At 38.3% G+C, this 17884-nt stretch overlaps 1 protein-coding gene across 6 annotated transcripts in view; it reads right to left on the bottom strand.

Annotated features, from left to right (window-relative positions):
• SCAPER (S-phase cyclin A associated protein in the ER) overlaps positions 1-17884 on the bottom strand; it is a 616772-nt gene that overhangs the window by 139328 nt on the left and 459560 nt on the right. For all 6 annotated transcript variants that reach the window (XM_004468178.4, XM_004468179.4, XM_071214311.1 and 3 more), the window contains one exon: positions 2471-2586. In XM_004468178.4, coding sequence (XP_004468235.1) covers positions 2471-2586 — 116 coding nt within the window. The remainder of the gene's footprint in view (positions 1-2470; positions 2587-17884) is intronic.

Raw genomic sequence — 17884 nt, 5'->3', positions numbered from 1 at the left:
ATTAAAAAATAATAAGCTGCTGGAAGGAAAAAAGTCACTTACAAGAAGTTACCCAACAATGACTATAGGACAAAACATATAAGATATACAATTGCTGAGATACTATTTGGAGTGAAAAGGGTGGTGAGAAAAGTAGAGAAGGTAGCTAGTTTACCCACTCACACAGAGCTCAAGGCTGTAGGGGCATTGACACATCAGGTTTATGTTTATAGGATTCCACATGCTCCTCATGCTGTTCCTAAGTGGCTTAAATTCCTCAAATCTTTTGCTACTTATCATGGAGAGAAATGAACTAATGCAGGATATTCAAAACTAACCTTTCTAGGTAAGAGCCATTAAATGCCACAGGAGGCAAAGAACAGCATGAGTTAAGGTGGTAGAAGGTTCAATGGAGTCGAAGAGTGGAAGCTCATCAGGGATAGAAGGTGAGGTCCTGGGAATGTCAAGAATAGGGAATAACACAGTCTGCTGTGAGACTAAGGATGACCCAAGGCCAAGGCAGGGTTCTGTGAAGGAAAGCAGTTGGAAGGAAAATGAGTAAGAGTCCATTCTGAATTAATCTACTAATTCATGCCCATCCATGTGCTCAGATACCTTTAAATCTAAAAAAATATATGGAATTCTTGCCCTTCTCTGAGTAAGCAACTTAGCACTCTCACATCTTCAGTTTCTCCATTCCTGAGAAGTGAGGTTGGTTTAGAAAGTAATCATCTTGAGGCTGGGCACAGGACAGGAGAATCTTAGAGTGAATGTTAGATGCACACAGTGCTGGCTTCATGCCAAAAGTAGTGCCTAGTTAAAAACAAGCATAATGGCTTAAAGTCAGAAGAAGAAATAAGATCTCAATCCTGCCCCTGTGCTCAGCTGATGGCCATCAGAGGGGTACCAGTCTGGACTTTCAAGATTCCAGGGCACTTTTCCAGAGGAGGTGTGTTATTCTTGCTTAGGTCTTTTTAGGAGCTATAGAAACCTCTGTTCTCTAAAGCAGCAGCACAGATAAGCAGTAGAACAACAGCCTTTTGCCACACAGACAAAAGTATCAAATGCCATTTCCTTTCCTATTTCAAATATTTACTGCCTGATTCCTTCCTTCCTCACTACCCCCTCCCCCTCCTCTCAGAGGCCTGCCAATTAATAGACACTGAGTGATGACAACAAGCCAAACAACACACTGGAAATAAAATCCATTTTGATAAAGAATACTAACTTTTCAGGGTTAGAAAGACCTCTCTGCATTCTGTAACTGCCTAATGTGGAATGCTCCTCACAAAGGGACCCTGACATAAAGGATATCCATACATTCTTTCATGAATCTCTATTTTGTTGGCAGAGCAATGGAACCCAAACTAACTTCAGTGACAAAGAATTCGAAATTAGAAATATCTCATGTCAAGTAGACAACACTGCCTTAAAACAGGGAAGACTTATTACTTTTAAAACACTAAACTAATGCTTATATAACACTTTACAGTTTACAAAGAGTTTTCATGTACCTTATTTCTATTGTTCCCCATGACAGCACTGTGAGGTGAATATAATTACCCCGTTTTTCCAAATGAGGGAACAGAAGCAATTTAGGCACTTGTCCAAGTTCTCCCAGCTAGTAAATGCCAGAGGTAAAACTGGAACCCAGGTTTGTCTGACTCCAAAGCCAGTGCTATTTCTATTTTGCCAAAATATTCTTGCAATTTTTTCTGTCCTATCCAATGGACAAATGAAGCATCCTGTTTTATTGATCTAACTAAATATTAAAAAGCATTCTCAATGATATATATTGACTGTGATCAAAACCTCTAATTTCAATTCTGCAAATATAAGACTTTACACAGAATGTCCAGAAATTGCGCATATTACAACTCAGGAATATAATACTTCTGAAATAATGCTATCACCATAGCCAGGGACCAAAGAGTAACATAAGAGAATAGGAAAACAGATATTAGGTCTAAATGCAGTGTGGGATCCTTACAACAGAGAATAATTTATACTTAAAGACCAACCTGCAATTCAGTTCTCAGCAATTTGGCTGGGATTCTAGACCATGGCAGTTTTGACCTCAGACTGCTTTTCCTGTATGTTAAGGACTTCCTCAAATTTCACAGCTCAGGCCTTTGTTAATGTACTTGCCTCTTTTTTATTTTGCATGTAACACAAAAAGTTAGCTTTCCATTATGACTATTCATTTCTGTTCAATTGTTAGAAGCAGTTAGATCTGCCCAGGAGTTCATCAATTCTTGATTTAGGATTAGAGCAGGTCATAGATCAAAAAGATTTCCTTTATAAGGCTTTTTAAAAGGCTCAATTTGAGTTTTATAACTGAAGTCAAGCATCTCCCTATTAGGGAGTATAAGCTTTTGCTATTCAAGCCTGAATACCCATACAAATTTTCTTGTGGTTCCCATATGGAAACCATAGGGCAGTAAAGACTCACAAATGAAACGTGAAAGACAGATTAAAAAACTGTACTTACTTAGGAGGAATTCGTGAAACTGTGTTCACATTTGTGGCTGGGACTACTACTTGAAGGATGTGTTCAAGGGCTGTTAATCCACCAGCAACTTGAAATGCAATCTGATCTGCCACATTCTAGACAAAAATACAAATAGAAGTTAGTCCAATTTCCCAGGCATAAAATTATAGCCAAATGTAATATTTAGTTGCAGTCTGAAACATTCTTTTCGTGCGATTATTCTGTAAATATTTACTGAATGTTTACTCAGTGCTAAGAACCTCAGGTCAACAGTAGTGACACGAAGACATGATTGCTATCTTCCATGAAGCTTAAAGTTTAATGTATAAGAGCAACACTAACCAAATAATTACAAATAAAATTATTTCAATTATGAAAGCACCTTGAAGAAAAAAATCAAAGGTGTTCTAATGAGAATAATGGATAATTTTGGGGAAATATCAGGGTAGACTTCTTTGAGGAAACTGAGGTGTTAAGACAGGTAAAATAAAGGGGTAGGGGAAGAAGTGCCTGAAGCAGAGGGTAAAACTATTTTATACAGAATTTTTTAGCAATATTTTTATAATTAATTACCCTCTAACAGGATGGATTGACTTCCACAAAGCATTTCCTCTACTAGAAAATTTGTTTTTCAGTAATACAAGATGATATACAATTTATATATCTTTTTTTTTTCAGTAACTGCTATTTTAGGGAATCTCTTAAGTAAACAATGAATTCAACCTATGATGATTTTTATGTAATTTCTGAATTGTATATAATTCTTGTGGGAAAGGACATTAAGTTCTTTGCATTCCTCTGGCATCGGGAAGTCAGGACTTATTCTATGCTACAGAATGCATTAGTTTTTAAACATACACAGAATCACTGCATCATATGTGTGAGAAACAGAACAGCAATCCCACCATTAGAATGACATTTTACATTTCTTCAAATAGCATCCTAGTGTTCACCAGTCTTGAAAGCACTTTGAAATACTGAGGGTTTTTCATTTGTTTTTAGTAGGAAGCAGGGTGCATGAATGGATGTATCTCTGTCATCAAACATGTTTACCTGAAGAAATGCTCATTCTTTGTGTACAATAAGATACATTTTGAGAATATAGTAAGTTCACTGTGTCAGGCAAAACTCATATTTCCAAGATTAAAAATTAATAATTTATTTGCTGATGGGAAAACATTCCCTTGCTCTAAAACTAATATTCACAATATTTTATCTTTTGTTTAAAACTACAATGCTATTACCACTCTTTCTTCTTATAATAGGATATCAACGTAATAAAAAAACCGATAACCTTCATATTAACATGTAATGCAGAGAAAATTGCACTAGTCATAATTGTACAGCTGGATGAGTTATAGCAAACTGAACACACCTCTGTAACAACTTTAAGCTTGAAAAATAAAGCTTTATAACATGTGATAACCCCCTGGAACACAGCACTCTCTCGCCCTCTTCCCCAAATGTAAAGACTATCCTAATTTTTAAAATCATAGATTCATTTTGTCTTCTTTTCAAAATGTATAGAATAGAATCATACTTTGCTTAATTGTTTGTTTCTAAATTTACTCATGCTGCTGCCTATAGCAGTATTTCCGTTGTTTTCCTTGCTGCTTAGTATTCCTTTGTCTGACTATACCCAACTTATTTAAATGTTTCACTGGTGATTGATACTTTGAAGCTCTGGACAACTCTGCTTTAAACATATGGTGCCTGTGTTTTGGGCAATGTGACATGCAGCTGTGTTGGGTAAACTGTCAGGAGTAGAACTGCTCAATCACAGAGTGTTTACCCATATCTAATATCTAATAAATCAGATATGGACAAACAGCTTTCCAAAGTGTTTGCGACAATTTATGTACATAACCCAGTTATTCCACATCCTCATCAAAAGTTGGTTTTATAAATTTTTGTGGTTTTTTTTTAGCTTTAGACATCCTACTGGGTGTTTACTGGTATTTTTTTGAGATTTTAATTTTCCTTTTCATGATGACCAATGAGGTTAAACACCTTACCTTTATTGTCCCTTTACTGGCTTTTTGTCTCTCTTTCTCTCTCTCTCTCCATATGTTTAGGTATATGTATATTTGTGTGTGTGTGTGTTTGTATGTGTATATACATTTAGATTTAGGTATAGTTTACAACTGGGTGAAAGTTTCAGATCTTCAATATACCCCTGAATCAAATTTGATGAATGTTTATCAAAACTCAAACAGTTCCATTACCAGAAAGTTACCTTGTGCTCCTTTTTATAGTCAATTGATTTATAGGACCATAGGTTAGTTTTACCTATGCTTGAATCTCATATAAATGAGATCATATAGTATGTATAAATATTTGCTGGATTCAATTTATGAAAATTTTGTGGATTTAATTTAGTAGTTGTGATGGTTAGATTAATGTGTCAACTTGGCCAGGTAATTGCACCCAGTTATTTGGTCAAGCAAGCACTGGGTTAATTGTAATACAAGGACATTTATGGACTTTTTAGTCATCAGTGAGTTTACTGCATAGATGGCTGATTACATCTACAATCAACCAGGGAGGTTGCAGCCAGCAATGGTGACATTTTTTCCAATCAGTCAAATGTCTTAAAAGGGGAAGTGATTTCAGCATTCAGAGAGAATTTCCCAGCTAGTGTTTGGACAGCCAATGTCTCCTCGAAATTCATCAAGGACCTTCACTGGACTTTCATCAAAAGCCCTGGTTTGTAGCCTGCCTGCGCAATCTAGACTTGTGTATCTCCATGGCCACGTGAGAGAATTTTATAAAATCTCATACTATTTACAGATATCCCCTTTGATTCTATTTCCCTAGAGAACCCTGACTAATACAGTAGTGACTGGTTATCCTGCCAGCAGTTTTATCAGTGTCTGGCCATGGAAGCATCTGAAGCCTGTAAAAAATGGCAGAGGACTCTGGGTCAAGATGGGGAAGTATCTCTATATACCTCCTTTCTTCTTACACTCAAAACAAATAGGAATTTTAGATAAAATATTAAAAAATATAAAAAATATATAACATTAAAATAAATGAAAAATTTCTGTTAAGCAGGGATGGAAAATCTCATAGTAATTCACAGGGTCTAAGTTCCAGTAGATTTTCAAAAGAATATTTGCCCTTCTAGACCCTTCTCTTTCCTTCAATTTTCACAGTGATTCAAGTTCCAGGTTCTGATAATTTTTCTTTCTTTTATAGCTCCTGACTCTTGTCCCTTCTATCCATGCCCACTGTTACCATGTCAGTTTAGGCAGTCATTCTCTCTTGCTTGAGGTATTAACACAACCTCTTAATTAGAACCCCATACCACGCACCAGTCTATTTTCTAGAGCAGTGTCCCCTGCCTCTTTTTTTTTTTCCATTTTTTATCTTTTTTTAAAAGATACATAAATCACACAAAATGTTACATTAAAAAATATAAGACGTTCCCATATACCCCACTTCCCATACCCTGCACTCCTCCCAAATCAACAACTTTCATTGGTGTGGTACATTCATTGCATTTGATGAGTACATTTTGGAGCACTGCTACACTGCATGGATTATAGTTTATGCTGTAGTTTACACTCCCCTATTCCATTCAGTGGATTATGGTAGGATATATAACATCTTGCATCTGCCCCAGCAATATCACTGAGGACAACTCCAAGTCCCGAAAATGCCCCAATATCACACATCTTTTTCCCTCTCCCTTCAGCAATTCATGTGGCCACTGTCTCCACATCAATAATAAATTTCTTCCATTGCTAGAGTCACAATAATTCTATAGTAGAGTACCAGTAAGTCCACTCAAATCCATATTTTATTCCTCCATCCTGAGGACCCTGGGATGGCGATGTCCCCTCCATCTCTCAACTGAGAGAGGACTTAGATCCCACATGACTGAAGGATGGGATTGTTCTGCTTACAGTTGTAAACTCTCCCGGTTCCTTGGTGTGGTAGTTGACCATCCTCACCTCCTTGTTGGCTAACCTGGGTAAGTCCAATGAACTGGAGAGTAGGTGTTGCAACTCTGCCGAGGCTCAGGGCCCAGCTGGCACATGCTGTCCAGAGATTCAAGTCTCCTCAGCATACATCAACCCCAGAGCCAACCACAGGTTCAGTAAGAGTGACAGAAGAGGCATGTGTAGAGAAGTCACATCTGAGTCCAACTCCATCACACTCAGGAGCACAAATTCCAAATAGGGCCCACTGGCAAGGCACTGAACTATAGAGCCATCTGCCCTGACCGTAGGACCTGGGTGTCTCTGTAGTCCCCACCTCCTTTAAAAATCTCTACTCACTTGTAGATCACAACTTTTGCAATACAATACAAATGAAACACTGGAAAAATAGGGAAAAAAGATATACTAAATATAAGCCCACATTTAAAAAATATTAGATTTAACAGACATCAAATTACTGTCAGTTTGGTAAAACTTACTCTTGATTTCTTTACTTAGTTCACTATGTTCTGGTAACTGTGTAGACTGACATTGGACTGTGGACCATATTTTGAGCAGTCCTGCTCTGCATGCAAGTATAAACAATAAGAATAACATTCTACAGAGTAAATTTGATCATCTCACTCCCTTGCTTACAAAATTTAATAGCTTCTTCCTCACTATCTACAGAATAAGGCCCAAATTACTTAGCATGATGTATATAGACCTTCAGAATCCAATCTCTCTCTAATAGTCTTCTCTGTCATGTCTCTGTCTGTTAACCAAATTCCGCGAATGCTTAATGTTGTTTCATGCCTCCATGCTTTTGCATACACTCTTCTTTCCCAGAAAGGATGATCTTCTAGCTTTCTACTAAATCCTGTGCTCCTGAGGTTGGAGATCATGTCAGCTTCATCTACACGTTCCCAAACTTAGTACAGGGGATTACACTTAGTAAGTGCTCAATCAATGGCAGTTAAACGATTGTTTTGAGAAGGAAACTCACAAAGATCTTTTACATGATTGTTACTATGGAAACATAAAAAGGCAATAATTTCTCTGGTGTGATCCCAGGGTAAAGTTTCTCCATTCCTGTTATTGAGTTTGCCTCATAAAATTGTTTTTCACTGAAACTGAGCTTCATGACCAAAAGAGATTCAGTTTTTCAAGACTGAAAGACATGTTAAACTTGAATGCCCTTACCAACCCCAAGGAAGGAAATAAATTCACCACTTCTACTCCATTTTAAGGTAGTCATTATATCTCAAGCTAAGCAGATACACCAACTGATGCAATCTGTCCACAGGAAAAGAGCATAGAATCCCTGCAGTTCCTGTAGACCTTTCCACAATGGGAGGGATCTTTTTCAACTTCGCAGAATTGGAGGGTAAAAGGACTGAGTAAAAGCAGACCATTTTAATGTATACATCTATGCCTTAAAGAAAACAAAACCTCAAAGTCTTTTATGCAGTGCCAACAACATGGATGTGACTGCTTGAAAAACTTAAGACATAGGCTCTAATAAACATTAAGCAGGAAAAAAGCCAATTTCAAGAAGATAAAGGCCATTCAAAACTAATTTTTTAACCAATGTATTACTGAAAATTGAAGTTTTAATTTGCCATTTTTAGCTTTTCAAGGACACAAAGCAAAAAGCAACCATGAAATAAGCAACCTCATAAATCTCCCCTTGGAGTCAAGAAGCATTATGGGTATGGGTACTTCTGGATTAGAGATGTAACAAGCCACCTTTGGACTCTCTTCCATAGGGAGCATGGCCAGATGGAAACATTGTTGAGTATCTTCCTCAACTTCTCCTTCATGTCCTACTCATCCCACCATCTCTGTACTACTGCAGAACCCCATTCTCTCATCTGTGAGCTCCTTAGGAGCAACAAGTCACTCATTTCTGCAGCTCCAGTCCTGGGAGAGAGCAGGCCTGGTAAGTACCTGATGGACGAATGGAGCAAAAATGACCTGTGAGATATGAGAGATATTACAATAGAGGCATGTGAGGAAAACAAGGAAGAACGCCCCCTCCTTTGTAGCTGAACAGCTATGCCCCTTATCAGTACACAGGATGAAACAATCCTATGATATAAGAGATGACTTTTTCACTTTCACCTTTTTCCCTCATGGGGGAAATAAGAGAAAATTGAGCTGGCTCAGTGATTCTCAGATGTTAAAATTAAGAAGGAGAAAAACCCTTCTCAAACATGTAGCACTGAACACTTTACATGCAAATAAAAAAAGACTTATGTTCAGATATACTTAAGTGATACAGAAAGCCTCTCATCTCTTCTTTCTTTCCACTTCCATCACACTAAACTCCTGTGCTTATCATTCAGAACTTCCTATACACTGCTTTCCTTTAGTTCCCGGAAGCCTTACCACCACAGTCAAATTGGATGCTCTTCGAAGGCATCATCTCATACTTGTTCCTATCCCTCTCAGAATCTTGAAAAAAGGAAGTGCACTACAAATGCTTAATCATAATTATTCTTTCCATCCAAATTATCAACTTCCCAACTTGTAATGTTCAAATGCTAGCTATTAATCCTTCAAAATCCAGATCAAATGTTGCTCCTTCCATGAAGCTCTTCTTGATTCCCTCAACTAATGTCAAAGCTCTCTGTGTATTTAACTGTACTTCTCTTGTCACCTGTATCACTTTCTACTTTACCTCAGTTGTGTTCATGTACTAAACTGGGAGACCCAAACTCTCCTATCCCTGTATCCCCATCCAAGGGTCAAACACAAGATGCACACACTATAGACACTAAGCAGAAGTTCATTGATTGAAAATTTCTCATTCTAGGAAGGTGAACTAGGTATCTTTCCTTCTCCTTTTTATCCCTCTTCCAAATACTCTCTATTCAGACAAGTGAAACTGGACAGAAAAAAAAAAAAAGTTCATAAAGGACTTTATCATTCTTATCTGAGAGAAAAAATACCTCTAAAGATGAAATATGTGACTTTATGTACCTGGCATAACACCTTAATAGCTCAGTCTTCCCCTGCTTTCTACTATGAGACTGACAACTGACTAATAAGATTAGCCGTTCCATTCTAATAACTTAGCTTAGCTAAAGGCCACCAAAAATGACAGCTTCAATCTAAATTACATGGCCTGGGAATCCATCCAATTATTAACTAGAGTAACTTGTTATTACCTCTCCCAATCAAAAGAGAGGCAGCTGTTAATCTTTGGTGGCCTGCAAAGGCTGCTGGCCTTTGTACTTGACTTCTCCATAGACAGTAATTATGTCCTTTGTGATCAGGGAGGAGGGCCTTCCTAGTCTTAGACAGAGGTAGCAGATGGAGAAAGCTGTTTGCATGTTTATTAGCAGGATAGGTTAGATTTGTTCTAAACATCTGTGGCACCTTAATATCTGTTTAGAGATAATACAAGTAGGTTTTGCCAAGTCCATAAATTCAGAACTCAGTAGCCCAGTTTATAAAGATGAGAGGATCCTGGAGTGAAATCTTTAATGATTGTTTTTCTTGTACGGAAAACTTTCCAAACACTTAAAGGACACTATCTCTATTAGTCTACAATCTTTGCCTGTTAATTAAGCTTATAAGAAGCAAGCATAATGAGTTGATATTCCTCATTCTATATTTTTTGCCTTATAAGCAGTTTAAAAGCTGCTTGTTTCTTTGTATTCCTATAATCTATATAAATGTCTATGCTCAGCTTCTCAGCGGACACTTGAAATGACTCAGGTTCTGGGGGATATCACAAAGGTAAAATTATAAACTTGTGGGATGTGGTGCCAAAAAGAATGAAATCATAACCTACAGTTAGAAGGTTTAGGTAATAAGGTAAGTGGGGCTGAGAGGGACTGAAAAAGCTTTCTCAAGATCAGAAGAACAATTCCTTTGTGATGCTAATGAGAACCTTGATCCTCTGAAGGGCTCTCCCTGAGGGAAATTATTGTGCCTTTTCTATCCCTTTGGACTAAGGGAGGTGGGGGCAGGGGGTGGGGTGGGGTGTAGGAACTGAAGGATGGAAGCAGGACACAAGGTCCAAGTGCTCTCTCTCGCTTAAGCTGTTATGAAATAGATAACCAAAAATTAGTGTATAGAGTTCACTAGTGCAATCCCATAAAACTCACAATAAAGATTTTAATCTTCCTCATCCTCAATGGCAGGTACTTGTGGTTCTTTACTGATTTTCTATTTATTTAATTGTAAACTAGATTCATACTGATTATCTATTTACTTAATAACAGACTAAATAGAGCTCTTCCGCAGCTGGGATTATGTTACGTTGTGCCTAGCAAAAAGTAGGTCTTTACAGGGCTAGAAAACTCCTAGAAGAAGATGTAGGGAAGAATCTTCAAGATCTTGTTTTAGGCAATGATTTTTTAGACATTACATCCAAAGCACAAGGAACAAAAGAAAAAAAAAGATAAAAATTAAAAACTTTTGTGCAAAGGACTCTTATCATGAAAGTGAAAAGACAACCTACTCTATGGGAGAAAATACTTGGAAACCACATATCCGATATGAGTTTAATATCTAGAATATATTTTAAAAATTCTACAACTAAACAATTAAAAGACAATCCAATTAAAAAATGGGCAAAAGACCTAAATATCTACTTTCCAAAGAGATATAAATGGCAAAAAAAAGCACATAAAAAGATGTTCAACATCATTAGTTATTAGAGAAATGCAAATCAAAACCACAATGAGATACCATTTTGCACCCACTAGAATGGCTACTATTAAAAAAATCAAAATTACAAGTTTTAGAGAGGATGTGGAAAAATAGAAACAGTCATTCATTGCTGGTGGGAATGTAAAATGGTACACCTGCTGTGGAGGACAGTTTGGCAGTTCTTCATGAAGCTAAGTATAGAATTACCATATGATCCAGCAATCCCACTACTAGATATAGACCCAGAAGAATTAAAGGTAGGGACTCAAAAACAGATATTTGTACACTGATAGTTATGGCAGCATTATTCCCAATTGCCAAAAAGCAAGCCAAGTGTTCATCAACTGATGAATGGACAAACAAAATGTGATATATACATATAATGGAATATTATTCAGCATTGAAAAGGAATTGTGTTCTGATTCATGCAACAACATGGATGAACTCTGAAGACACTGTTATGAGTAAACAAGCCAGACACAAACGGACAAATATTGTATGGTATCACTGGTATGAAATAACTAGAATAAGCAAAACTGATAGGATCTAGAATATAGGTTACTGGGGGCTGGGTTGGTGAGTATGGAATGGGGAATTAATACTTAATTTGTACAGAATTTCTATTTGGGTTGATAGTAAAGTTTTGGAAATGGATGGTAGTATGGGTAGCAAACACTTCGAGTGTAATTAACAACACTTAACTATATATGTGAATATGGTTCAAAGGGGAAATTTTAGGGCATATATATGTCATTAGAATAAAAACTAAAAGATAAAACAGAGGACTATACAACAAATAAACCCTACTGTAAATGATAGACTATAGTTAATAGTTAATATGTCTCACATGAATTATAATAAATGTACATACTAATGCAAGGTATTAATTATAGGGGTGGTATGTGAGGAAAAAAATATCCTAATGTTAACTGTGAACTATAGTTAATAGTACAATTACAATATTTTTTGGTAAATTGTATCAAAGGTACCACACTAATGCAGAGTATTAATAATGGGGGGGTATTATATGGGAACTCTGTATTTTTTATATGATTTTTTTTTGTAAACCTACAACTTCTCTAATTAAAAATTTTTTAAAAGTAGATATTCAAAAAATACTTGCTAAATCAGAGAATGAAATTACATTCTGATTCCCTTAAGAGGGGAGAAAGCCCATAAATTCATAATGAAAAAGAAAAGCCTTAGAAATACCATGAGTCTGGTAAAGGCTTGGTAAGGCTATTAGTAAATTAGAAACTGTGGAAGAAGAAGGCAGGCCAGTCTCAGACCTGCTTGAAGGGGTCAAACCTGAAAAGGAGAGGTCAGAGATATGAAGGCCAACTGCAGGGCCTTTGCCAACCATCTTTGCTTACATCCTATACTACTCAGCTTGGCATCAGTCTTTTGCCCTATTTTCAGGGAAGTAAAGACCCAAATCCTTCTGTGCCCTCAAGGAGGAGGAGAGTGGAGTAATTTTAAGGAGTAAAAGCAAACTTAAAGAGGGAACAAGAACCCAAACTTTACTTTTTCTTAAAGCCCCATGCAGGGGAGCTACTGAGGGCTTACTACATGGCAGGCCCTGGCCTCTTAGCTCACATAAATCCTCAAAACAACCCATGAGGTAGGAATAATCATCCCCAATATACAGATAAGAAAACCAGTCTCAGAGGAGTCAGGCTACTTGTTCAAGCGCATAATGCCAGAAGTGGCAGAGATGGGGATTAAGTCCAGATTTACTTGGCTTCTGAGTATGTGATGGGTCTACACCAAGAATAAGTGGGAAAAATTAGTGTGTAGCTGTAGATATGTGTTTGACTTTAGACAAACTCATTGCTAAATACTGCAAATTTGTAAACTTCTAGAAATACCATTTAAAAAATTTTTAAACATTTTTTTGGAAATAATTTTATTTTTACAGAAGAGTTGTAAGGATAGTACAGAGAGTTCTTGTATGCCTTAATTCATCTTTCCCGAATGCTAACATCTTATATAACTATGGTATATTTATCAAAACTAAAAAATTACATTTGCATTATACTATTAACCAAACTATAGCCTTTACCTGGATTTCCCCAATTTTTCCACTGACGTCTTTTTTCTGTTTCAGGAATAAATCTAGGATACCACATTGCATTTAGCTTAATACTATTTTGAAGATTAGATGAAGTTATTTTTAGTTTTTTACTTTATGCATTAGAGGACGGATCTGAGTGATCCTATATTAGCACTGACCAGCAGCTAAAAAAAAAAAAATTCTTGAAATAATCCAGACTCAGGGAATGTAAAGGAATGCCAAATTTGACCATCACAAGTAAATAAAAAAGGAAATGAAAGAGCTAACTAGATTCTAAGGGACTGAAATATGAGTAGCTCTTTTACCTGGTAGTGCAGTTCTTGAAACTGTCAGGAAATGGAAAGAAATGTGCACACAGCAGGAGGGAAGCAGGCCTAGGATAAGAAGGGAGGGATGTGGATATGGGACTAGGGTTAAAAGAGACCCCCGGTGGTCCAAGATAGGCTTGCTGCAGCTCTAGCCCCAACTGGCTTTCAATACCTTTCTTGGCTAGAGGAGTCATTCAAAATCTTTTCCTTCCTGGAATTCAGTGAATTGGAATTCATATCTGAGGCTTTGCTTCCAACTTCAGCATAGATACTGCTTTAGTCTTTAGAATGTTTTCCAACTTGTGCCCATGGTAGGATATTTACTGTAAGATTTTTTTTTTTCAAGAAGCAGCTAGATTAAAAGACTTGTGATGGAGCACTAGGAAAGTCAAACACAGTCAATTTTAGAAATGATCCTGCTTAAAAAGCACTGCGTCTGCTTAATTTAGTGCAGAGGAAATGAAAGGAAGGAAATGGCTAGTGATAGGTAATGTCAGAGTTTTTTCAGATGGATTATCTGGAGTCGGCTCTCTGGTTTAGGTCTGTTTGTTTTCTAGCATCTGGAAGGTATATAGAGGAAAAACAGATTAGGCAACAAACAGTTCAAAATCTGTTACTTATGACACTACCTAATACAAAGTGTGGCAAGAAAGGCGGCAAACATGAAGAGTTTCATGAGCAGAGTTTCAGACTTTGAGATACCAATGATTAAACATACTTTAGTCTTGGAAGAAAACTGCTTAACAATGGAGAGCTTCTCCATTAAAATGTTATGAGTGGGAGTGTGTGTAGCTCAGTGGTTGAGTGCCTGCTTCTCATGTACAAGGTCCTAGTTTTCTTTGTTTTTTTTTTGTTTTACTTCTTTCCCCTTCCCCTGCCCCCAGTTGTCTGCTTTCTATGTCCATTCACTGTGTGTTCTTCTGTAATCGCTTCTATCCTTATCAGCGGCACCGGGAATCTGTGTTTCTTTTTGTTGTGTCAGCTCTCCGCGTGTGCGGCACCATTCTTGGGCAGGCTGTACTTTCTTTCGTGATGGGCAGCTCTCCTTACAGCTCTCCTAGTTTTAATCCCTAGTACCTCCTTAAAAAAATATTATCAGCAATACCTTATGTGGAGAACAGTGTGAAATGTGTTAATAAGCAATTCCATTCCTCATACCCTAAACGATGCCCTGAATTACCATGAAGCATCCAGAGCAGTCACTGTCCGGAATCCCTTAACACTGAGGAATGTTCAAAAACTCAAGGAGGGACTGAAACTGAGAGCAGGCCAAAACTAGTTTGGGGCTATATCCTCTGTTCTTATAACCCTTTTCTTCTGAGCTTGTTTAACTGCAGGTCATATAACTCGAGCATGTGCAGAATACACTGATTCTTGTCTTTTAGAAGACCTTTGAGATACCAGGAACAAAGATCACCTCCCTCAGAACCAAAATTACAAAGACAGGGAGACATAGGAAGCAAATCAAATCAGAAGGTTCTTTCAATAAGGAAGACCCCACCTAAAATCCACTCCACAACATATAGACAACTCTATAATTAACCAATTGGACTATGCCAAATCAAACCTCCTCACCTATCCTCATCTCTCACCTCCCATTCCCACAAAATCTCCCTTAACTCTCAGATCAGGGAGACAGATTTGAGCCTTGCCTCCTATCTCCTTGCCAGTTGACCTCAAAATTAAACTCTTTCATGGAAGCAGACTTGGCCCAGTGGTTAGGGTGTCTGTCTACCACATGGGAGGTCCGCGGTTCAAACCCCGGGCCTCCTAGACCTGTGTGGTGCTGGCCCACGCGTAGTGCTGATGCGGGCAAGGAGTGCCGTGTCACGTAGGGGTGTCCCCGCGTAGGGGAGCCCCACGTGCAAGGAGTGCACCCTGTGGGGAGAGCCGCTGAGTGCGAAAGAAAGTTCAGCCTGCCCAGGAATGGCGCCGCACACACGGAGAGCTGACACAACAGGATGACACAACAAAAGGAAACACAGATTCCTGTGCCACTGACAACAACAGAAGCAGACAGAGAAGAACACACAGCAAATGGACACAGAGAACAGACAACTGGGGTTGGGGGGGAGAAAAATAAAATAAAATAATAAAAAATAAAATAAAAAAGTAAAAAATAAAAACAAACTCTTTCAAAAGAAAGGATGTAGACACTGAGGAAAAGATGGAAGAAGCTGCCTTGCCAATTTGCGTACAGGGCAACAGTTATTGCAGTGATGGAAGGCAAAACATCAAAAACAAAGCTTTTGCATTTTTTAATTTTTTGATACCCCAATTTATTTTTAACCTAATTTTTCTAAATTAATATGTATTCTATATCTAATCTTTAAACTCATTGCGATATTCCATTTTACTATTAATGGAACCTGGCAATATATTAGGCTTCATTTTTGAAGAAGTTTTGGATCAGAGAGAGCTTCAACAATGGCAGGGGAGGAATACTGGTGTGGGATGTTATTGACAGGGGACACATGGTTGGCAGGGAGTTCTCCAGGGCATATACCCAAGGTACATAAAAATGTTTGGATATTTTCATAGTGGTTACAATTAAAAACAACAACTGAGGGAATGCTGAGTTCCTAACCAGGGGAGCTCTATCACATTCCCTAAAGGAACAGCAACAATCCCCCAAGTGCAACAACAAAGACCAAAAAAGAAGGAAGGTCCAACAATGAGCCCTTGATACTAATGACTATGCTTGTAAGCCTGTGTACCTGAAATAAGAACAAGGCCTAGAGCTCCAGGGTGCCTAAGAGTTACATCCTGAGAGCCTCAAATGTGGCCAGTCTCGAAGCCAAACTCAGCATGTAAATGTATTGCCTTCCCCCCAGTGTGGGGCATGACTCCCGGGGATGAGCCTCCCTGGCACTGAGGGATTACTACCAAGTACCAGCTGATGATGTAACTAGAAAATGACCTTGAATAAAAGGGTCAACTCAGACCAGCAGAATATCGCAGTCTACATATAATACCAGGAGTTAAAAATGCTTTTTGACTTGAATAAAAGGGGGAAATGGAAAGGACAAATGAGTTTATATGGCTATGAGTCTCCAAAAAGAGCCAGGAGGTTATCAGAGGGGTTGCCCTTATGCACACCTGAGCAGAGTCCCAGAGACAGAAAAAGTAAATACAACCTCAGGTATTGTTTCTTCTGAGGGCTACAGAGACCCACAGGTTCTTTGGTCATGGCAGATGGAGTTCAGTGCTATGTCAGTTGGCCCTACTTTGGAGTTTGTGTTTCTGTGTGACGGAGCTGGACTCAGATGTGATCTTTGTTCACAAGCTTCTCCTGTTACTTTTACTGGATCTGTAGTTGGTGCTGGGGTTTAGTGTATACCCAGGGGACCTGAATCTTTGGACTGACCATGTGATAGCCTGTCCCTGAGCCTCAAGAGACTTGTAACTCCTACACTCTGGTTTATTGGACTTATCCCACTCAGCTAACATGGAGGTGAAGAAGGTCAACCACCACACCAGGGAGCCAAGAATGCCTACAACTGAAAGCAAGAGAATTGCATCCAGCATCCATGTGGATTCAAAGCACCCTCTTGATATAGATGTGGAGTGGACACAACCATTCCAAGGTCCACAGGATGGAGGAATAGAGTATGGATTAGAGTGGACTTACTGATATTCTATTCATGAACTATTGTGATTAGTAATCGAAGAAAATGTGGCATTGGTGTGGAGAAAGTGACCATGGTGGCTGCTGGGGGTAGGGAGTGGGGGGAAGAGATGTGATGTGGGGGCATTTTCGGGACTTGGAGTTGTCCTGGGTGGTGCTGTGGGGACAGTTACTGGACATTGTATGTCCTCCCATGGCCCACTGGGTGGACTGTGGGAGAGTGTGGGCTATGGTGTGGACCATCGACCATGAGGTGCAGTGGTGCTCAGAGATGTATTCAACCAAATGCAATGAATGTCTCATGATGATGGAGGAGGTTGTTGTTATGGGGGGAGGAGTGGGGTGAGGGGGGTGGGGGGTTTATGGGGACCTCATATTTTTTGAATGTAACATTAAATAAATAAATAAGACAAAAAAATTAAACTCTCTCAAAATCCTGATGCCACAATATTTGCCTTTGTGTGTGTTGGGCAGCAAGCCCTTGCTTGGTAACAGTGTGAAGGGCTTTTTCAGAATATCTGATCTTCTTGATTTTGCTGAAACATATATGATCAAATGTTTATGGTAGAGTAATGCTGCCCCACTGAATTCTAACATTAGAGTTGCTCTGTCTTATTGCTTTTAGCTAGTGAGACTATGATAAAACTTTTACTAAGTGAATCAGAATGTTTAAGTCTGCTAATTAAAGCAAACAAAACTCATGAGACTCATTAAGTTTGAAAAACCTTAGATCATTAGAGAAGGCAAATATAAACCCTTTCTCTTTACAAAGAATGCTCGAGTTCATCTGAAGAGAAATCTGACGATCAATTTATA

The sequence above is a fragment of the Dasypus novemcinctus genome, chromosome 3 (assembly GCF_030445035.2).
Source record: "Dasypus novemcinctus isolate mDasNov1 chromosome 3, mDasNov1.1.hap2, whole genome shotgun sequence".
Taxonomy (NCBI): domain Eukaryota; kingdom Metazoa; phylum Chordata; class Mammalia; order Cingulata; family Dasypodidae; genus Dasypus; species Dasypus novemcinctus.
This window is presented reverse-complemented; position numbering and strand designations above follow the sequence as displayed.